Source organism: Paralichthys olivaceus, chromosome 17, assembly GCF_024713975.1.
Source record: "Paralichthys olivaceus isolate ysfri-2021 chromosome 17, ASM2471397v2, whole genome shotgun sequence".
Taxonomy (NCBI): Eukaryota; Metazoa; Chordata; class Actinopteri; order Pleuronectiformes; family Paralichthyidae; genus Paralichthys; species Paralichthys olivaceus.
In genome coordinates this window covers 12,582,721-12,606,396 of record NC_091109.1, presented here as the reverse complement: position 1 = coordinate 12,606,396, position 23,676 = coordinate 12,582,721, and the positions used below count along the sequence as shown (strand labels likewise).

The window sequence follows — 23,676 nt, the reverse complement described above, 5'->3', positions numbered from 1 at the left end:
GCTCAATGAAATGAAAAATTGAGATCTCTGACACCTTGTAATCATCCTAATCCTGTATCATCGCTGACAGATGCAGTGTTATGTAACAGTACATTTACACATGTGATGCACTGCACTGTGGGACTGTTATTGGATAGTTGTGTATGTGAGATGGACTCAGTTTAAATGGACTCACTCAGAATTGTATGAATTTATACTGTAAATATGGATTGATTTTGGACACTATACATTGAACAGTTATAAAGTGTGTCCTCTGTTCAACCAAACTGCCCCACAGTCAGCACAGAAAATGACATGATGTCATCGCTTCATTGCAGCCAGGATCAAATGGTTAAAGCCTTGTGCACACTAGAGGATTTTAAAAACATTGAGACCACAGACGTTATGACAGATTTAACAGATTTTTAATATTATAATCAACAGAACACACACACTTTTCCAGTTTGGCCAGAAAGTCAGACCACACACTTGATCTAATGTTACTTTAGAAGAAAAACAAACACGGAGGAAGATCAACGTCCTCTGCTTGCCACACTTGAGTGTGTTCTATTTTACAGCCAAAAAAACAAAAAAAAGAGACAATGGTTGAAGTCATGAGAAGGCGGAATAAGCCTTCGCAGTGCGAGTAAGAGGTCATTTGGAAATGCATCGTTGTTTTTGCAGCTTTACAAGCAGACAACATCCAGATGTTGGTGCTTCCCAGTCATCTCACTCTCATTGGCTATTGCAGGTTTGCTCAGTATTCCATCTGTGCCAAATGTTTGATATTTTCCATTTGAGATCAGGGAGGCTTCGACACAAACGCTTTAAGAGATTAAGCATTAAGGTTATGTTGTAACACACTTAGATTGTTTGGGCTGATAATTGGCTCTGATTGGCTTCGAATCGGCAATGCCACCGGGATAGACTTAAGGGGCGAATCAGGTCTAAAATCTGCCTGATCATGAACGCTAGCCCTAGGAGATGGGATGCAGTGGTTAGCTAGTGGGTGGGCACACACCATGAAGAGCTATGTCTCTGGTTCTCATCTTGCATGAGACCTTTATTAAATGTCATTCCCCATGTATATCCCATCATTTCCCAGCTTCCCAAGTTCAAGATTCGTTAAGCTCTGTCCATCGATACCAAACTCTCCCAAGACTTTTTATTTTGTACCTACACATTCTTGGCCAGCTGCCTCACCCAATTTGAGCCAAACCTCACTCCTCTACCTCTGTCAACTCAGCAGACCTGAGCAAAGATCTGTGAAATTGCAAACTGCTCTCTGGTGCAGCCAGATCAAAATTTGCTCTAGAGTCAGTGAGAAAGGAAGAGAGACTTATATATGCTGAGTGGACGACTATCTGAACAACCTGGGCCAAGATCCTGGGAGTAGGTAATGTGTCATACGTTGCCCCCTATGATGAATGAATGAAATTAAAACTAAAATTAAAACTCCACACGCTGAGGTGATTTTTCTTGCTAAGTGTTTGTAATGAACTCTTTATTGGACTTCATTATGAAACAACCGCTGAACAGAAATCACGTTTTAACAAGAAAGAGGGTAGGCGGTCATTATTTCCTCCAAATTCTGTTTCAGAGGCAGTTCACAGGAGTGATGTGTAATTCCCCCTCTGAACCACCAAGTTGTTTTATATCCACTGAAAGGAGGCTTGTCTACCATATTCAGGCATAACTGCACACTTCATTTCTTTTCAAAATCATCCAATGACACTTCTTGTACACTCCACAGACTCCCACTGCTGCAGATGTTTTTTTATGTTTAAAATCCTATTGAAGTCTGCAGTTAAATGATTTGTGTAAGTTGGAAATATTTGTTCCTGAATCAGCTGTCGAGTGATAACTTGGATATGTTGCTGTGGTTATTACTGCATTGATGAAGTGCATTTGTGTGTGTGTGTGTGTGCGTGTGTGGGAGCATATTTACTATCTCAGGAATTTCTAAGAGAACAGATAAAGAGAGCAGATGAGGCATCATAACACAGACTTGGAGGGGAGAGAATAGGGAGGGAATGGAGTGATACACAAAGCAGCCAGACACAACACAGTGTGACCCTGAGTTAAGAAATAAGAAACACAGACACAGCGTGATTAAAATTGCCTCTAATTGAGAGAGAGAGAAGTCAAAGTTTTTATCTAGACTTACAAACCAAATTAAGCTGGAGCTTTGAAAAAATCCTAAAACTACATTGAATGAAGAATTTAAAAATTGGAATAAAACGAAAGTAAATAAATAAAATTTAAAGTAAATAAAATATAATTAAATTAACCTGAAAAGCTGAGAGCTTTAAAAAGAGGCAACAAGCAGAAACGGATGTTGCATGGCACTCATGTAGAGCCCCTCCCTCCATCAAGGTCTAACAGTCCACTTAAATTCAACCAAGCTGGACCACACACACACACACACAGATATCATACACATTATCTAGAAATACTTTTCCTCTGCATGGATCCACACCAAAGGTCTTTCTTGGCCCATACCCCGGTCTTCTACCAAGTTTCATTAAAACCAGCTCAGTAGTTTTTGAATAATCCTGCTCACTGATAAACAAACAAACAGCATTGAAAACATAATCACCATGGTGGAGGGGCCTATAGCATTATGGTTTCATGTTTTAATCAGCAAAAACAAACAGTCAGCATCAGATCATATGGATGACACACAGAACACACAGAATCCTGTTTGTACGGCTCATTTGTAATAATTTGGAAAGCACATGATCTACTGTTGTTAATGGAGGACATGTTGATAGATGTGCTCTTACAATCTATTTCACCTCTTTTGCTCCATGATGAATGTTGCATTGTTATCCCACCTGATGAAATTGATAAACGAAGCAACACAATAAAACCGAAGTTGTGTGTAGAACCGCCAAAGACTCTCGTGTCCTCCTCCCCCTCCCACTAAACCCCCATCAATCAATGACATGCGACACGAATCAAAAGAGACTTTGCCCATTTCTTAAAGAGAAAGTAAACGTCCATCAACGCACTGCTGCAGATTGAAAGCATCTGTGCCCATTTCTCCCTGTGTTAAGCACACGATTACAGCCCCTCCGTCCCCTTCCATCATAAAACTGACATATCATCTATCAAAGCTGCCCATCCCGGATTCAACAGGCTGTTCTCCTGGGAGACATAAAACTGGTGGAAGGGTCTGTTCAGATATTCATGGAAACAGTGGAGATCAGTGATGTGGATGCACTTGATAGCCTGCCGCCGTGAATTAGCGGCAGCGACGGCCCTCGGAGGCTCATAAAGCTTGATGGGTTTGTCTGGCTGCAATGAGCACTGGGTATAAGAAGGCAGAGCTGTGTGTATGTTGCACATTTCATTATCCAGCCTATGAAGAAGTGGTTTTCAGTCACCGATAATGGCCAAAAGAAACAAGTAGCTGCAGCTGGTTAACTCTTTTAAACGAACTTGTCTCTTTCAGGGTACATGAGGATTCACCGAAAGTGATATATTGGGATATTTGAAACACATAGAGATTAGATTAATTAATATGGTTCACTCTGAATAACAATATTGTAAGAAAACCACAGGGTGAGAGAGGGTTAGGGATATAAAACAGGAGAGTGAAAAGAGGGAAAACAAGCATCACAAAGGATAGTCTGAAAATCTAAAGTCATGACATTAAATGAATTACAGTGACGGGAGAATGAGAAAAGGCTCATTTATGTGTAATGTGTATATGTATACTCTGCATTCATTATATTGTTGCATTTGTATGAAACACTTGAAACGAAGTAGCGCCACCAAATATCATTTGGGGCAGTGTAGCTAATAGAGTTTATATTGCGTCTCTGGGGTACATCACAACCACAAACTGAACTCTAAAGGAAGTATGTGGGCAGTGATGGTTACTTTGTTCCAAAGGGACGTATCTCTTTTCATTTATAAAAGAAGTACAGATGAGCCGTAGCCGTATTTAGACGGTCACATACTGATGTGAAAAGGAAGAAGGACAATTAGAACAACAGGGGAGAGTCTGAAGAGCAGCTTGCTCAGTGTTTGTGCTGCTCAGAGTTTAGACCACAGCTGGAAACGGGGGGAAGATGTCATCATTGGCTACCAGGCAGGGGGCCAGGACAGTATTATGACACTGCATGCATTCAGAGAGTGGTATATGTATATCTGCGCGATTATATTTGCTCACGCAAATCATGCATTTGTAAATATTTCAAAATCAGCATACCTAGATCCAAAGTGGTCAAGATTAAACAAATAAATATGATATTACATGGATCATGTGAATAAACACGTGAGAAAATCATATCATAATATGATGCAGTATTCTTAAAAAGAGCTCATTATCCAAAAATGCTAGATTCAGATTCTTTCAAAAGTAAAATAGCATGTTGCATCCATCCATCCACCCATCCATCCAATATCTACTGTATGTGAGGGAAGGGGTCGAACAAATCCCAGCTGACGTTGGGTGAGAAGCGAGTTATACCGACAGCTTGCCAGTCACAAATAGCCATTCATGCTCACATTCTGAATGTGAAACCTGGAAAAAACCATCATGCAAATTTCCCACAGAGCAAAGCCTTGTTGTTTTGAGGTGACAGAGCTAACCAATTCAACACTGTGCCACCCTTGTTTATTTATAGGTCGTTTTTTATTACGCTCCAGTGGTTTTTAATTCAAAATGCTCTTTTGATTTTCTTTTTTTAAGCAAAGCAGCAGCCATATAAACATTCATCCTATCATCCACCAATATTTAGTTGAACTATGAATACTTCCAGTCTCCATTCCATTATAACAATGTCAATTATAATGAATTCTATTTCATGGAGCCTATCTTAACACACAAGAAATATGTTGATGCTTAAGTAACAAATGGCACTAACTTCAGAAGGGAGATCAGAATAATGAATGCTCTACAATGAAGGAAATGACACTTGAAATGTTTTTTATCTTGTTTCAGAGAGACATTTTCAGTGATTTCATTCAGTAATGTTTCCATACAACTATGGAAATATTTAAATTACAGATGAATTAAATCAAACAGTAACTGTCAGATAGCAACAAGATGCAAACAGCAGTTTCATGAATGAAAGTCTACCGCCATCCCCCAACCTCCACAGCCTCTCTTCCCCCTCACCTCACATCCAACATTGCCACTGAATAATAAACGATGTGGTGTGAAACTTTCTAAAATAAACTACTAGTTTGGGATAATGGGGGCATTTTTTAAATGTGGATGATCCCCCCTACTGTGTTAACAAATTGGAATGAAGTGACAAATACTAATCAACACTACAAAGGTGGGGTTATAGGCTACTTATCAATCAGTGCCAGGTAATTTCATTATCACAAAAGAGCTTTGTCATTGCTGACCGGGGTATAGTGGACATGTGCTCTAAACACAACGGTGAGCAAACTGTAATCCAAGACCCCTCCCATTCGTCTTTGGTCGTGGCGGCAGCACTGGCCACTCCACTCCTGCTCCCTCGATGCAATTTCCCTCTAATGAGCTTTTGAAGGGAGAGAGCAGATAGGGAGGCTGATTAAAGACAAGCTGCTGCTTCTCAAGAGGAAAACACCATTTCATATTCCCACTGACACACACACACACTCACACACACAGAGAGACATGCACACAACCAAATGCACACTCACTCACACACACATACGATTTTAGACACACGTTCTCATAAACCCACCAACGCAGACTGAATAATTCACTAAGACCAGACCTTGGGGGCTTTGCAGTCTGACAGTTTGTGTGTGCTTGTGCATGTGATGTGTTTGCATGTCTGTGAGTGTGTATCTGTGAGGGTGTGTATGTGCCTGGAATCTCCCTGAGTACACTGCGTAGGCGGATAAGGAGGGAAGCCCATATGCTAGAAGCACAAGTCAACATATCAGCTCTGTGGCTGCAAGCTACAGAGATGGAGAGATAAGGAGGGAAACTGAGATGAGGGACAGAAGAGAGAGAGAAAATTAATGGAGGAATAAACAGGATGAAAGAATGAAAAAGGAAGTAAAAGAAAAGGAGAAAAAAGAAGCAGATGCATGTGATTGGCTGGTTTTCTGGTGTAAACGGAGACAGGCTGAAGATTTTTTTTTTTTTTATCTACCCACTTCTAACTGGGCAATTGCCATGGAAACCAAAGATTTGACACATGCTAAATTCTCCAGCACAGAGAGCTGGCACTCACAATAAATCCAGTAGAGCCCTTTAGTGTCTCTTACACCAGCCAGCTCAGAGCTAGGAGCCCAGCAACATCACCAATACAGTTTATACTAAGATTTCTGCAGCAATCACAAATCAATATCAGCCTATTGATAATGAATTATTGGTACTGGTTATCATATGAACAGGATAAGGATGCATTTATTTAATTTAGTGCATGCATTGTGATTTTACCAAATGTGATATTTTCCATCTTTTCACCAAGTTATCATCCACTGTGATTTAAAGATAAAGTGCGTAAATTATTGTGATCTCTTTGTGGGTGCAAATTCACCAGTGGCCCTGTCATTATTGATCTTTGGGTGATGACTGGTGCAGACTTCTTAGGACTCGATGTTCTGACAGTCCAGACACACATGGATTCCCCACCCCCACCCCCACCCCAATTGGGGACAAGAAAACTCAGATTTAGCTGCAAGCTCCAGAAATAGTTAAAAGTGAGTACCTAATTTAATGTATGTTACAGTTGAGATAATTATATACAAAAAAATGTCCAGGGTCAACAATGTACCTTAATATCAGTATATATTTATATAGTCTATTGTTTTATGTTGTAAAACATACTTTTGGTAATCTATTCACATTGTTTTTTACTGCTTTAGACTGCAGTTGTATTTGTGTTGCCCTTGGTCAGTGTCATAGAGGGTTCCAGAGAAATCATGAGCAGGAATATCATAGTCCACTGAATCATATGAATTGTAAGTGGGAGTTAACCTTTAACATTAGTATTTTCTAAGCAGCCAAAAGACCTAAAAATAGAGTTCCGCTGAGAGAAAGTAATGAGTCATCGTACAAAAGTGTTTTATATCAATCAAACAATCCAATTGTGTTTTTATAGCCAAAATTCACAAGGCTGAACAACGTGTGTCATCGTCTACTGTCGACAGGAGTAAAAACAACCCAAAAATAAAAAAAAACCTTACATGGTACAGTTTCTAGCATAAACGGAGAGTTGAATCAATGTAGTATTCATACAAAAGAAAATGTCTGGCAGGGATGATGCAATAATGACATGAAAAAAATTAGAACAAACATTAAACATTAAACATTCTTATTGCGAGTGGATGAGCCACGTGCCGGTGCCATCCCCAGGTGGGACACCCTCCTGTCTGAGTCCCTGCCGTCACAGCACCAGAAAAAACAATTACACCTAACTCTCCCCTGCTGGTCTGGGCTTAGAAAACACATAAACAGCATTTCACCAAAAATGAAAATGCTGCCACGGCACAAGATGTCTTTATAAAATGTACTCATATTTTTACATCATTAGAGATGCTTGGCAGACACTGTTGGCAGGACAGAACACTGACGGAAAAGTGCTGATGTCATTAGTGTGAGACAGCTGACAGGAGGATGGGGGGGGGGGTGTCCTGTCATGTTTTGACAGTCCAAGCATTTATTTGAGTCCACTTAGTGTTGTATTGTCATGCAATTTCTAACCAGAGTGCTTAAATAATAAATATGCTTACATTTATTTACTCAACATAAAAGTGTTGGCACATTATTTTCTGTGTCAGCTCTTATTATGGGAGAAACACATACTTTACTCAGACCCCTTCACTTTTCACACCGTTTATTGAGTTGTAGATTTGACTGTAAATGGATAAGAACCATTTTGAGTCTAAAACTATGATGACAAAGTGATCAAAAACTAAAATCTCTCATTAATAGATGTTATTACAACAGTCAGACATGTGTCCTAATTTCATATTAGCTGTATGTTTCAGGTCATTGTCAAGCTGAAGGGAAGCCGTCGCCCCAGTGTCAGGTCTCTATACATACGTTGCATCCATCCTTCACTGAATTCTGACCTGTCAAACAGTCCCCGCTGCTAAGAATCACCCCCCCCCCGTCATGCTTCCCCTGAGGGTTGGTATCACGCAGTTGATGAACAACTGGCCTTTTCCAGACATAGTGTGTGGAGGTCTGCCCAAAAGGTTCAATTTTGTTTCATCCTTTTTTGCTCATGCCTTCAGAGACCTTTAAATGTCACTCAGCAAACTTGTTTGGCCTGATTGATGGAGTGTTGCTGAACGACTGGGCTTCATCTCTGTTAAAGACTTCTGCAACTCTAACTGTTAATGAGACTTAGAGTTAGAGTTCTCATGCCCCTGGTGCTTCTTGTGGTTGACTCATTTTGGCAGTTTGGCTAACTCAAGGTTTCTCCCTTTCACAATTGTTGAGGCCACTGTGCTACTGCTTTGTGGGACCATATATACCTCGGACTGGTTTAATCAATTCAATTTAAATGTCAAGACACATCTTAAGGATAATTAAAGCAGGATGCATCTGTTTTCAGTTTGTCACAAGAAAGAGTGGATACAGCAGAACAAATATGACAAAGATCACACAGCCATAACTCACTATGGGCATGTTCAGCAACAAAAAACACGAAATCCCCCGATTCATTTCAATCATACCATTATTTTAAAGTACTGCTACAACTGAAAACACTGAACCTTCCTCAAAATATTGTGTAACACAATAAAGCTCCTCTGACAAGGTATTCCACTGGCCATTCAAATGTTTGTGGAATTTACCCAAAACGTTTTTTGTGTAAATCTCACCTTTCTTTACTCTATGAATTGCAAACCCTTTACTCAAATTTAAAAGTAAGTGGCCTGCTAAATAAACTCTTTCAAAAAACATTCTGTTATCTGTCATCTTGTAACTTCTACAATTAGGTAACAACTCACTTTAGATCCCGACTTTAAAAAGGGAAGAAAGTTTACTGAGTGCCAAAATTATTCAAGAAGACAAGTAGAATGAACCATCACAATTATTTCACAACTTATTTTCAAGAACAAAGCAGGAAGTGGGAGAAAACCTCTTAGGGAATGAGCTAAGATAGCAGCTTGAATTTGAACAAATGGGCCACCATGTTTTTGTTTTCCTAATCCACAGTTGAATACATCTATGGAGTCTTCAATGGAGGTACAGGAAATAATCCTAATGGAAATAAAAACACTGTGCAGAACCAATCCCATGCAAACAGACTCAGAAGGTCACCTGACTCAAAGCTGTGATTCCCTCCTTCGTCACAATTTGGGATTCAGTCATACGATGGCACTTTTCAGAACGTATGCACCGGTCCGGTCACCCAGCAGTCGTTAAGAGTGATAATCCCATAATCACTGCAATTCTTAATAGGCTGATTCGCTCTGAAGTGTCTTTGGCTACAGTGTGTACAGCATCTCCCCCTGTCTTAATGAGGTTATGCAGATTTATGCAAATGAGGTCTAATCCCCGGGACACAGGGGACTCCAGGGTCTCTAAGTCAGTTCGCTGCCCTTTTCTGCGTCGCCGCTCTTCGGGTGGCACAGGAGCTGCGGGCGATTGAGAGAGGGAGTCCGAAACAGTCGAGGGGGAGACAAAGACAGAAAGAAAGGGTGGATGAGAGAGGTGTGATGGGACTTTGAGAGGAGCCTGAAGGAGGGAGACTTGATGAATGGAGGGGACGAGAGTGAAAGGGCATCTGCAAAGAAATAAAGCTGTGACGAATACAAGTTCAGCCAAAGGGCTGAGAGGAGAACGATCCAGAAATCCAGGGAGCTGCCAGAACACGCGTGCTGTCCCACCTGGACATGTTTCGCCTTTATGTGTGGACGTCTTTGAATTACTAAAGATGAGAAAGGCCAATCTACGCACTTTCCACCGAGCCTCTTATTGATCATAACACTCACACCCCACCACCTGCACATAATTTATAATTTATTACTTATATACTACTGGCACTATCACCAATCTCTGCACCTTCGCACAGCACGTGCCCATAACCCTGTGAATCTGTTAATGTATATATGTATATTCTTTATTTTATTTTATTTTATTTTATTTTATTCTATTTTATTTTATTTTATTTTATTCAATTTCTTACATATTGTTGTTTTTTATATTGTTGTTTTATGTACATAAGTAGTGCACCAATGACACCAAGGCAATTTCCTGTATGTGCAAACATACTTGGCAAATAAAAAAAAAAGAATTCTGATTCTGAATTCTGATTCTGAAAGATGAACAAACTATTTTAACTGAGCAAGATGGTAATGAAGACAGTTATTATTTTTAATGTCACATGTTAGTTTGTTTGTAGTTGACAAAGAATGATTATCTCAAACTTTTGAGACATTGCTTAATTTATTGAATCCTACCTTGCATTAGCTATATATATATATATATATATATATATATATAGATATTGGTTTTAAAATAATAGTTTTAAAATAATAACAGCGAATCATTCATTCAGACTGAATGAATGATTCGCTGGCGCTGCCTTTGCTCTCACAATGAATCTTTAGCTGGAGAGACACTGAAGCAAGAAGCTGGTGAGTCAGGGAAAAAGTGGCTTCTAGAAGCTGTCAGTGCACGTTCACGCATTTTTCAGACATGTGTATTGAGCTGAATCCCATTGTAAGATGTACATTTTACGATTCTTAAAGCTCTAGAATACACAAAACAAAGAAGAATACATTAATTATTGCATTTGCATTGACTGGACCTGAAATACTATGTCTTGGGGAAATCAACACATGCACAGGTTTTCTTTGTTTTTCATGTCTGATTCATAAATTATCCCTGAATGTTTTGATTGAATTCACAAACATAAACCTGATTGGCATCTAAAATATCATTACGAGTATTTAATGGAAGCCAAAACTAGACATGGCCCACAAAATGAGTCATTATCTACCGTGAAACTCCTCCCTGAACCCTTTTATTTTGTACTGTTTTCATGTTGTACCATGAAAGACACTGACCCCTTTCCAGTTTCACATCAGGATATGGAATAAACATCCCGATCACCTCCTTGAGCATCACCTGACAAGGTGTTTTTTTTTATCATGGCAGGGAAAAAACAACAGGAATGCAGGGATGCAGGAATTCCTCGTTTGATGCTTCAGTCTTTGGGGCACATGTTCTCTTCTTACTCAGCCAATTAGCAGCTGATGTTGTGTAGGGAGATAGAACTCTCTCCGAGATGCTTCTAACGTGTGTGTCATGATCTAAGAGAAGAGACTGGGAGCTCATCTCCCCTCAAACGATTGCTGTGCAGCCACAATCATTCAGGTTTTTGGGGGATTTTTTTCACGGGTGTTTTTGTAACACTTTTGAAGCTCTGGTCTCAAGGCATTGGCAGCGTTTCATGAGTTCAGTTTCTCACAGGGGGACCAGTGGGCTCTCTGCCTCTGCATTGACTGGTAAACTCGATAATGATGAAATAACAATGCAATCCAAAATGACTATTAAAGGAAATGAATAGAAAAAAAAACGTACAGCTCTGCATTTGGTCCAAATATGTGTCCAAATAGACCAGATATCTACTGCAATACTTCAAACCCTTCTGTGTTGACCACTGGGTCAGGGGTGTAGAAAGACTGTCTGCTAACTATAGGGTCACAAGTTTAATCCTCACAAGAGCCGACTCATTCATCCTTATCAAAGACTAGAAACTGGAGCTGCTCTGTGCTTCAATTCACTTTAGGCTACAAAAATAAGAATATGAATCTGAAACAGAAGCCAAAGTAAAAAGTATTGTTTTTTGCTCTGTTTAGGCACCTGATCAGTTTTTAATATCTGCATAGGACTGATATTAATCCCTGGTTCTATTCACGACTTATCTCAAGTTATTTTTTTATAGTAATTAAACGATTGAAAAGAAAGTAAGAAAGGTGTTTTGTTTGGGGCTTCTATCAATTTTTGCTTTTGGCTCCAATTAGATTTTTCAAAGGGTTGAACCTACACAAATAACAATTTGAGAATGGATTTTTTTAATCTGCATTTAAGATATATAAATATATATATAAATATATATATGGGTCCTGCACTTGACTTGGAAATGGAAAGCTGGAAATATAAAAAACAGACAGAGCCATCACATAACCTCTTCCCCCTCAGTCCCTCCAGCAGGTGCCATGTTACCCATTTGGATGCATATCCATTTGAGATCAGAGAGCAGTTAGAAACAGCAGCACAGCGGGCACCGCGGAGATGGAGAGATCTTGAAAACAGGTTGTCAAATGAGACAAAGAGCAGAGAGACAGAGGGAACGGGGTGCAGAGGGAGGGCGGTGAGAGAGAAAAGTGTTTACAAGCTCTGAGTGTTTAAAAGTGCGCGCTTGTGTCTGTGTGTGTGTGTGTGTTCTTTTGTGCGGCCACTCGGTGACGTGTGGGTGTATGTCTATGAACAAGAGAGAGGGAGGAAGACAGGAGACGAGTGAGAGAGGGAACGAGTGTGTGAGCAAGAGACAAGTGATTTCACACCAATAAAGTGCAATCTTGAGGCACTGACTCACTCCTGACTCCAGCAACAGTGTAGCAGGGTTGCTGTTTACACCCTCTGAGTGAAACAGATGGAGCAGAGAAATAAAAGCTAACCACCGGAGAAAAACCTCAGTGCTGCAGTTATTCTATACGAGAACAGTATAGCACCGACGAATAGAAAGGGCCTCCATTAGGAAATTACTGAGTCCACAACATCTGGAGGAGGGCTGTGAAGATGTAGGAGTGTACAGGAGGGTAAAGCTACACTTTTCACTTTCACAGCCACAGCAGTAGTCAGATTAGACAAATCCAAGATAAAAAAAAAAGCCTGTGCACTCAAATGTCTCCTGTGCATCAAAGTCTTTCTTGAAATGGATCCTGTTCTCTTACTAATCCTGGCTTTATATCAATCGTCCCAGAATTTAAAAGGGCAAATATTTCACAACAATATCTAACCAAAACTAGAGTAGATTGAATAGTGCTAGCATTTTCCAGGTTTACTAGCATGTCAGTGATTAGCCTCTGAGCTAAGGTAGTTCACCAACTATCACCAATTGTTCACCAAGCATCTAGAACCAAATGAAAGATAAGGTGTGTAAGATTTAGGTGAAAGTGATCTATTGGCAGAAATTGAATATAAAATATTCATAGTGATGTTGTCACTATTGTGTTTCATCTAAATTATAAGAATTGCAGTTTTCTTTACCCTAGAATGTAAGAGAAAATTATTTATATTTACATCGGGAGCAGGTTCTCTCTATAGAGAGGCCATGTTTTTTACATTAGTCCACACTGGACAAACTAAACACCTTTTGAGTTGTTATGACAACTGCAGGCTACCACAGGTTCTCTTTCATGTTTGGAAGGGGAGGGTGAGGTGAGGGGTGTTAAGCTGCAACATGTAACATCACCACTAGATGTCACTAACATCTACACACTGAACCTTTAAGTATTTCTTTTAGAACTTTACTTTATGGTAAAATCGGTTGAAGAATATTGGTTCCCAATGTTATAGACTGACACAAACGTGTGATATAATCCTCAATTGGTTTGGAGTAGTTTGATAATTCTGTCAATTTCAGAAATGAAAAGCTCACTCGTTAACACATTTAAAGAATATGGCTATTCTGTATTTGCAAATTTGTAAGTCTGCCTGTTTTTGACTTCCTCAGGCCCAATCCCCTTATTTCATGATGAAGACAAAATGGATCACAAAAATACAGTCATTTCATAAGAAAAGCAATGTTGTTCTTTACTCAAACATGAGGAAAACTAAAACTATTAAAGGTGTTGATTATGAGAGAATTTATTATCATTGTGCATGTCATTAAGGATCACTGAAAACCTACGACCTAACAGTGCAATAAGACTATTTTACTACACCACATAAAAAAACTATTGTTATAGTTAACAATTAGTCAATTCTTCAATACATTCAATTATTATTATCCATAACTATTTCTAAAAAGATGTGGAACACAGAATAACCTGCAGTTACTCTGAGACACAGTGTACCTTCTCCTGGTTGTGTGTGTGTGTGTATGTGTGGGAGTGTGGGTGGTTGTGTGGGTGGAAGAGTCAGGGGGGCAGTTGTCATGGCGATGAAGTGTTTGTACGACAGCTGTAGAATGATAGCGTCCTCCCCGGAGCACGCTGGCTTCGAAGCTTGTAATTGGACCAATTGGACTAAGGTGCATAAAAACAGTCACAAAGCATAAGGTTTGCGATGACCTCATATCCAGGTCAACTGTGGTGTCGGCCATTTGTCTGTGCCGTACAGTGTATGGTCTGTGCCAGATGTTTGGATGAGTGTGGACATCAAAAGTGGAGGATCACAGTACAGTAAGCAGAGAGGGTTATGTGCACAGAGGATCAGTGCACAGTAAGCAGAGAAGGTCAGGGGCTAGATTTCCAAACATTTGAGAACTGGATACAGGCTGCATACTGATCGAATGAGCTCATCAATCTGATTATCTATTCTATATCTGTAACTAGATGTATAAGATGTATAAAAACTGTAAAATCTACTTGTGTTTGTTTGAGGTTCAAATGGAAGTATCTAGCACAAATAGAGAACAAGAAAACAGTAAACAAGTTGTTCCCTGTGAATTATGCATGTCTGTCAAGGCCACTTGCAAATAAGTATGTCGACAAAAAACAAATTGCACAGTCTCCGAACAAATAGCTGAGCCTTTAGCCAATCAGTGCAATACTCAGAATGTGGCTGAGTGAAGGAAGAAGAAGCAAGTCCTGTGAGAATCTGATTTTCGGATATTGCTTGTGTTATTTTGGATTCAAATTATTATATTGAAAACGTTCAAAATCTGATCTGTGATGTCTGTGGCATTTCGAGGAAGACGCAGAAGACTGGGAGCCAAATAACATCCTGATTTGAAGTGAATGAAAAATATCTCAGCTGAGTAAATACCAGCTGATCAGCTGCATAACACAAGTAATGCTGAATTAATGTTGATTCTGAACCAAAATGTTGATTTTGAACCAGAAATAATTTCAGTTGTTTCCCACAACATCATGTTTTGAGGCAATAACACACAGATCAGCTTACTTAGTGTCTTACTTAAATGTTGTGGCTGATTGGTTGCACAATTGCACACACTCAAGTCATATTTGTCTACACACAAATATGGCTTTATATATCAGGTTATACAGTTGCTAGTTAAAATCGTGATGTTTACACGAGCCTGTGTCTGCAGTAGATTTCATAATCCCCTCCCACTGACTGACTGGTCATATTCCCATGTGAACCGAGATCACGCTCCTCATTGATTTTCCTCCAGTGAACACATCAATAATCTCCATGCAATCTCTCTTGACCTCTTGTTCATCTCTGTCTAATAATCCAATAAACATCTGTATCCCAGGAATTAATTTTTAACAGCTACTATACATTACTGTCTCGACCGCCCGTCTGAGTTGTAAACATTCCCCCTACACATCCCCCTGGCTGGACTGCACTTTACAGTTGCTGTTAATGTGACCTGACAAATCGTATAGACTTATGGAGATTGCATCCCTCTGTGTGTACGATGTTTGATTCATTAAAAAAGACCATGTGTGAATCTCAAATGTATTTGAATTAGAAAACATATTGAGAAGAATACAAAGGATTAGTGGAGAGAAGGGTTTTTTCATAAAGGTACCACTATTGAATTTAAAGGGAAGCTCCTCCCATTTTATATATTAAAGGGTTAAATGTTAAGATGTGTTAAATTAGTGCTGGAGAATAGAAGATAGATAATGAACAAAGTGATGGCGCTAGAAAGAAGTAAAACAACCAGATCTCTTCAGCATTAGACATAAGTCGCTACCACCATAGCACTCTGTAAATTGAACTGTTTGTTTTCCATTTGCATTGTGGGTAATATATGCCCCAGGTTTTTGAGAACGCTTAAGGTGAATAAAAAATGACAATATCTCTAGCTCTCTTTTGTGACATTAAAAATAGGAAGAGAGCTGGATTGTATGTCAGGGCCATGGGGGCGCTCGGGGTAGCCGACCAACTCTTTGTGCTCTTTAAACAGGAGAGTCTGTCAAAGGCCAGACTGTCCCACTGGATCACAGGAGACATCCAGGAAGCAGACGTGGATGTGCACATTCTATCCATGGAGCTGCGACCAGTTGCACCCCTTTGCAGGTTTCACTGTGTTTACATACATGCATCCGTTCATAATCTACACCGCTTATCCTCTTAAGGGTCGCATAGGTGGTGGGGTACACCCTGGACAGGTCCCCAGCGTATCCACAGCCCTGTGATATTTACATTCATATTCCACATTACTGAGTATTGCTGTCACCCACTCAACCAGGTGAGCTAATGGGTGCCACAATATTGAACACAGGTTGTTTTGCCACAGGAGATGGTTTTAGGATTATGAAATTTGACATAAGCATATTTTGCTTTGTATTAAATAAAATGTGTATTTTATGCTTCGGTGCTCATCAGGTTTTTTAATTTATAAAGATGCAAGTTAAGTTGCTCAGATAAGGAGCAAACGTCCGTCCTCATCATAACAAGATTCTCTTTCTACAAACCTGCAGAACCACACTAACAGATATACGAATGTTTAAATCTACAGTTGTGGTCAGACGCATCAGTCCCCCTCTTTGTTTGAGTTCAGACAGCTGCATTGGCTCAAGAAACGCAGGGTTGCAAAGAGAAATGTGTATTTCTTGTGTTTACCTCTCTATCCTCTCTGTGAAAGATAAAATAGTTGCCGGTGTGATAACTTTTTATTCAAGTGGAACACTGTCTCAGTATTATAAACCATTCTGCTGTGTTTTGGGGTCTGATGAGCTTCTCAGACAAAACAATTCTTACACTCATCTTAATGGATCATATTCAATCTGAAAAGCCACTAATGGGAAGTCTGCCTCTGGATCATTTCTTCGTCGAAATAAGAAACCACTTGTTTGTTGGTTTCTGCTGAAGTCATAAAACTTGACTCCAAAACTGCAATGCAAGACAAATGTAGGAAAAACAAGGTACTCTGCTGGCATAATAACATAAAGGTGAATTTTATTTGAAAAACTAATGACTGGAAAAACTGCTGATGTGAAGTTTTCAGATACATATACTTTTTTTATGCCGGCGTACAAACGACCATTCACACTCACATTCACACCTACAGCCTCAGTGAAACAAATTCCAATCTGCATGTCTTTGGACTGTGGAGGCTGAAGTACCTGGAGAAAACTAACACAGATACTAACAGAACATGCAAACTCCACACAGCCGCCAGCACCACCATGCTGCCCTACTGTGCGTCCATTAGCTGGAAATAAAAACAATAATTATTAAGCAGGTGATTTATTTCCACTTGGTACATTTGTTCTGTGCTGCAGTTCTTTTGGAAGGCAAAGCGCTCAACTTAAATTAAGTGCTACAGGGAGAAAAACAACTTGTCCATGAACTGGATTAAAAGACTGATTCATAATAGAGGCCCTGAGCTGCTTAATCACTGCCACTGTCTCAAGTACAACAGGATCTCACACAATATGCCAGGTGGAAACAGTCACCATGTGACGTGTGCTGACAGCAGATGTCCACAGTTTGCTCTGTCTCCTCCGAGGCTTCACAGCTTGTGAATATAGAACACTGTTTAGAATCCTTAACCACACTCATATACCATGAATGTTGCTTTTTATCATCTTACATGTGGAGGTTTCCATCACATGATCCATATATCGGACTCTGAAACAAACTGCTGATTGTTGTTCACAAGAAGTTCATGCACTCTCGATTACCCACGCCAGGCTTTCGGAAACATTATGTACGCAGCTACAGATGACTTGACATGTGGTGTCACAGGAGGAAGAATGAAAGTTTTTCTACTTATTTTCAAATCTTGTAATGAAGCTGCTCCCAAATCTGTAGCAGACACGATAGTCCAACATAACCCTGTGAGACCCCTAAACATGGAGAAGCAGCTTTTAGTCACTATATGCACAGCGCTGCAAGCAACAGCCTGATCATCCAAGAACACCCCATCCATTGCACACTGAAGATGTATTTATCTATTTATTATTTAAAAGGATGTACATCACTTATTCAATTTTTATTTTATTTTACATATTTTCCTCTATTTTATTTGCATTATTTATTTAGATTTTAGATTTCCCTACAGATTCTACCTTTTTATTTCATTTACCTGTTTTAATCTCTTTACCAATTCCATTCTACTCTTTTTATTCTCGTTTATTTAGCTTGAAAGCTGTGATTTCTTTTCTTTTTGCCTCTGTGTTGTCTTTTAATGCCTTTCAATGCTTGAATCTTCCTCTGTGTATGAAACGTGCTTTACAAATAAAACTGCTTTACCTTGAAAAGGGGCCTTCAAGTTATTAAGAATACATGATGCACAATATTATAAAAAAAACTTTCTCTGTGCTTCATTTAAAACATTGATAATCTGATAAACCTATTCTCTCATTTTGAATTTGCATATACTTCAACAATTCCAGAATTAATAAAGATATCATAACTGATGTCAACCACTTCATTACCCACAGCCATTAGACACAATGCTATCTCTATCAGCGTGCTCGATTAGTCCGAACCAAAAGCCTGAAACAATAAATAGGAAGTGATTCTGAAGATGGGAGTCACCTAGGAAATGTTTGGAAAGCTTCCATGTGTGGGTATGTGTCTCTCTGTTGGAGGTTATGTTCCTCTGCAACGCTTGAGTGCTCCTCTCGTGAAAAAAACAATCACCTGCCACACAAAGAAGCTTCCTGAAACCAATGCAAATCTGCTGCAAAGAAAAACATGAAAGATATTTTCACAGTGGAATGAGCTGGCGGCGATCCAGTGAGCGGCAGAATACCCTCACCTTTGCAGAATCACCCATGTTTATCAGGATGGAAAAGTGAGCGTGGCAGGATTAATGTCAATTACCCAACTCTGACATCAGTTTTTCAACTCGACTGCTCTCATGTGCCGTCGCTTTTCAGGTAAGGCACTGTTTTCACACTAAACCCCCCCCCCCCCCCCCTTACACAATCTTGTTTGAAGCTCTGCTGCCGTGACTCTCGGGTGTTACAAACGCAGCAGATATCACTTGCTATTCCACAGCAGCCTCTTGAACCGCTCGATCCAAGAGCATATGGTGAATGGAGGAATGAGAGGAGTGTGATTTTTCAGCAGAAAGAGGCACCTCATGAGTTTAGATGCTTGAGAGCAAATTGAGGGAATATGTCACTTATTCTCACATCTCCATCTTTACCTGTCAGCTCCTGAAGAGAGTAATTGACATTTTGTCTAAACCTGTAACAACAAAAAAAACATTAATCATGCTCAACCATCCTCTGAACGGGCTCTTCAGAGGAAAGTGCTGTTGTGGGCTTCTGAGGCACGATTGAAGTCTGCTGATCACATGAACGGTGATGGAAAAATACAAAAAAAAGGATTTGCATCAAAGATATAACACCACTGGGGACGGATGAAGCCTGGTGCATTTTGAAATATAGTCAGCCTCGGATTTCACGCCACTGGGCAGGATATGAAAAATTTAGCAGCTTAGATATATTGTTTGTTTTTGGAGCGTGTAACTTTCTGGAGATTAACTGATAGGATATGGGGTTTTGTACTCTGAAGGGAAGGAAAACCAACTATATAAATGTTTAATAAATGCAAAAGCATGTGTATGGTGGAATATTGTGGTGTGAAATGGATTCTGGATTAATATCTACATCCAAATAAAATAGAGTGCATGGCCCCAAAGGCACTTGAGGGTCATTTGTCTTCTCTGAGAGGATATTCAGAAACTCCCAACATGTCATATAAAGGACTCTCAGTCAGGACCACCATCACTTCAAACATATGTGGTGGGTGAAGAGGAAACCGCCCTTAAGTCAGCTGAAGTATCACAAGTTATTAAGAGGTGGTGTTTTAAATTAATAACATGTTGTTTCCTGATGTTTCCCCCTTCACTGTGTCACAGCATTTAACCGAGCAGCAGCAAACATTATAATTGACGCTTATTCATGAGGGAGCCACTTCCAAACCTGAGTCACCAAATCAATTAACCTGTCAACCTTAATGGGAGAAAAAACAGGCTGTGTGCTCATATTAATGATGTGAATGGAAGAAAATGAATGATCTTACTCTGGCTGTCGAATTTCCTGATGATGGTGTCCAGGAAGGTGTTCTGCGGAGCCACATGGCCCCTCCGGACCGGCATCTTCGCAGCGGTGGCCCCTGGACTCGGAGAGACTTTTTTTTATTTAATGTGATCACAACCGAGGCTGCGTCGCTCCGCACGGTGCTCCCCCCTCGCTGCGCTCTCTGCTCGGAGCCCTGACAGGTTTCAGTGGCAGTAATCCAAATTCAAAGTTCACCCCCAGGAAGTTCACACTCGGAGAGACTCAGGCTTCTTTGCTGGATCTCCAAAAGAAAGTGGGGATTTACGCGAGTTGTGGAGAGGAGGAAGCGCGCTGTACGCACGGAGCCGTTTCCCAGCCTCTAGTTTCCAGGTGAAGAGGAGCGATGGTATCTTCTCTCTATGCCCAGATGAAGGGCTATCGGTGGAGGTATGATTCTTTTCTGGTTTCACACTCGCTGGAACTCAGCAGACCTCTCATCCTTCGCTACCGTCCGCTCCTGCGAGCGTCGTTGGAGCCATAGTTTTGGCGCTGGAGCTGCGCGTTATTTATCCGCTTCTCATTCCACCTCCTCCCTGTGCGTCCGGAGCTGAGTGTGTGTGTAACTGTGGAGGAAGAAGAAGAAGAGTGAGGATGTAAAAAAGAAACAGCAGAGCGCAGACGTGCAGCCTGGTCCGTCCTTGCTCGGTGTTTTATTGAAGGTGTTCTCCGCGTCTCCTCTCCCTTCCCTCTCTGTGCGCTCTGCCGGATGACTTCAGCTCCACCGGCTTCTAGCTGCGCCTCTTTTAACCCTTTGCGCATCAGGAAGGAGAACTGCTCACATGCACTTTTTATTATCATGGATGAAGAAGTAGATGCGCCATAGAATTCTCCTCATCCCTTTAAAGGAGGAGGCTCCAGGAAACTATAGTCCCAAAATAATTGCCAATAATGTATTGGATTAAATTGATCTTCAGTGCAATCGGATGAAATTGGACTAAAGTGGCCCGAGGTTGAGTCCAATTTCAGGTTCACACTGATGGTGCAGCTGGACTCAATCAATCAATCAATCAATCAATCAAATCACAATTGGTGAAACATTCTCTGCCCTTAACCTTCAACAAGAATGAGGAAGAACTATATACGAGAATAGAATTGAAAATACTTTCTTGTCTACCTCAGAGAGTTATAAGTGAGGGATCCCTCTCCCAGGACGCACAGAGGTGCCATGGCGCATCAACACAAATCACAATAGCCACGTGTCTAACGTATGTGGAGAGGTGTTTGAATGTTTGAAAAAAGAAAATGTCTGACAGAGAAGAAGGGAGCGGCAGTGGTGCATGTGGTGTGAAAGAGGAACGTGCTTTGTGTTATCACCATCACACACCTCCTGGAAAGAGCTGTGGCCAAACGGCTGCTGACCTGAGCCTGACAGGTGTGAGGATACATTACCTGTACACACACACACACACACACACACACACACACACTCCTCTATTGTACTCCACTCTGTAAAGAAAACCAATCCTCCAGCTTCACTAAAGAACATTTACCTGCCCTGAGGAGAAGCGGGTGAGTCTCTCTCTATGAACCACCCATTAGTATCAGCATCTGTTCAGCCTCGTGTTCATAAACCAGTGGAACAGGCGCCGGAGATGCTGCTTTGTTGTGTGTCGGGGTTGGATGGGGATTCTCCACTCACAGGCTGCTGGAGCTACGTCACAGCGCCGGGGTTCCCCCCCCCTCCGTCACGCTGGGGATGGTGCTTTCACGTGCTGTGGGAAACGGTTGCGTGGGTTGAGGCGCACACGGATGATCGAGCAGCAGATATGTAGTTAGGTTAAAGTAAAACTTTTACAAACGGGGATTTATTCATTTATATCATTATGTATTTCTTTTGTCTTTAAAATTGATTGAACAAAATGTTTTTCTTTATACTGCTGGGATTCGAATAGTTTCAATTCTATTCAGTTTTATTTGTATAGCACAAAACCACGTCATACACCATCTCAAGGGAATTGATATAGTAATACTGAGACCTTAAAAAACCTAACATTAACTGGAAGAAACCTCTGATCAGATGATATTTACAAATGTAATGATGTTAATACAGATATCAGCACCAGTTCATATCAATAATAATAACATTGGTAAAATCTGACCTGTCGAATGTGACAGGTCAGATTTTACAATGATGAGTTTACGGAGCAAAGACCCTGGAATTACTGAAAGTATTTCATTATCAAACTCATATTAAACTTAGGATACATGCACGTTCATGCTCCTCATTTCAAATTGGATGATGTAGCCAGCATCGATATTATGTATGGTCAATTTATGGAACTGTCATAAATTAATAATTATATGTTAGAAGTTAAAAAATGTGCATGTTTCTTTTTTCTTTTCATTCAGGGAACCAAGCCACTAAATTAGCCAGGTTTTGTTATAGGTATTTGTTTCTAAAAGTTGTTATTTAGAAAGATGCTATGTGCATTTTGGCAGCGTTTCAGCAATTTGTTTCTAAAAGTTTTAGGAGATGTGTCCCAGATGCAGTTTTTGTGATTTTCCTTACACGGCCTTGCCCCTGCATGTCCATCAACCTCACGCTCTTTTCACAGTTAACAGGATTCTCATATCAAACTCAGGGATGCAAGAGGCCTTGTTAGCAAGTTTTGTTGTTTTCACTTCTGTCAGATCCAGACCTGAAGCCACACCGCTGCTCCGTGGCTGCATTCATCAAAGTGACCTGCACAGCAGTGTGGTTACATTCATTTTTCTCCCCAGCGTTGAGTGTTTTAATGATTGGTGAGGTATGTGATGAATTGCAGCCTTGCAGTTAGACCAGGCCTGAGGTACTATCCATCAGAATGTGACATTTTTGTATGAATTAAAAATGCATCAGTTCCTGCTCTTATTACAATCCAGTGGTATTTACTACAGCAGCTGAAAGCCATGAAGGAGCTCGCTGGTCAGCCGTCGCCTCTCAACTCCCTTATTTAGTCAGGAAAAGAGAGAGGGAGGAGGAGGAGGAGGAGGAGAAGGAGAAGAAGACAATTTGTCATGGCTGAGACAGATGCCAGCCTGTCACACACTTTTAGTGTTTACTAGAACACATACACACTGCACACACATGGAGAAAGAGAGAAGGGCAATGTTAATGCTTAAGCAGTTATTTATGCTCCTTACTACACACAGTAATGAGTAAATGTCTGAATAAGGGAATCGAAAAAGCTCAAGGCGACACATCCATTAAAATCGACATGGTCTTATAATGCATAAACATTTCAGCAGCAAATGAAACTCCTGTCGTCAGAAATGTCACATTCCTTTTTCTGCTCCATGCGTTTACTAAGCAAAACGCAGGAGCAGTGACGGCAGCATGTTGTTCTGGGCTTGTGTGTGTGTGTGTGTGTGCTGGAAAACAAAAGGGTTCAGGCTCAATAAATTGCATTAAATAAACCAGGCATATTTGATGCATAGGCTTTCATTTAAGACCTAATGAAATACTGTACTTTATAACATCATCTTTATGAATATTTGCAGATTTTTTTTGGAATGGAAATAAAGAAGCGACTCTTGTGTAAGGACATAAGTTATGTCTTCAAAAGTACA

The 23,676-nt window shown here is 40.4% G+C and overlaps 1 protein-coding gene across 1 annotated transcript in view; it reads right to left on the bottom strand.

Annotated features, from left to right (window-relative positions):
- kcnh2b (potassium voltage-gated channel, subfamily H (eag-related), member 2b) overlaps positions 1–21,904 on the bottom strand; it is a 202,258-nt gene extending 180,354 nt beyond the window's left edge. The window contains exons 1-2 of the mRNA XM_069512757.1: positions 21,618–21,904; positions 20,090–20,690 (exon numbers count right to left, since the gene is read on the bottom strand). Of these exons, the coding sequence (XP_069368858.1) occupies positions 20,090–20,165 (76 nt within the window). The 5' untranslated portion in view covers positions 20,166–20,690; positions 21,618–21,904. The remainder of the gene's footprint in view (positions 1–20,089; positions 20,691–21,617) is intronic.
- Between the last annotated feature and the right edge of the window lie 1,772 nt (positions 21,905–23,676).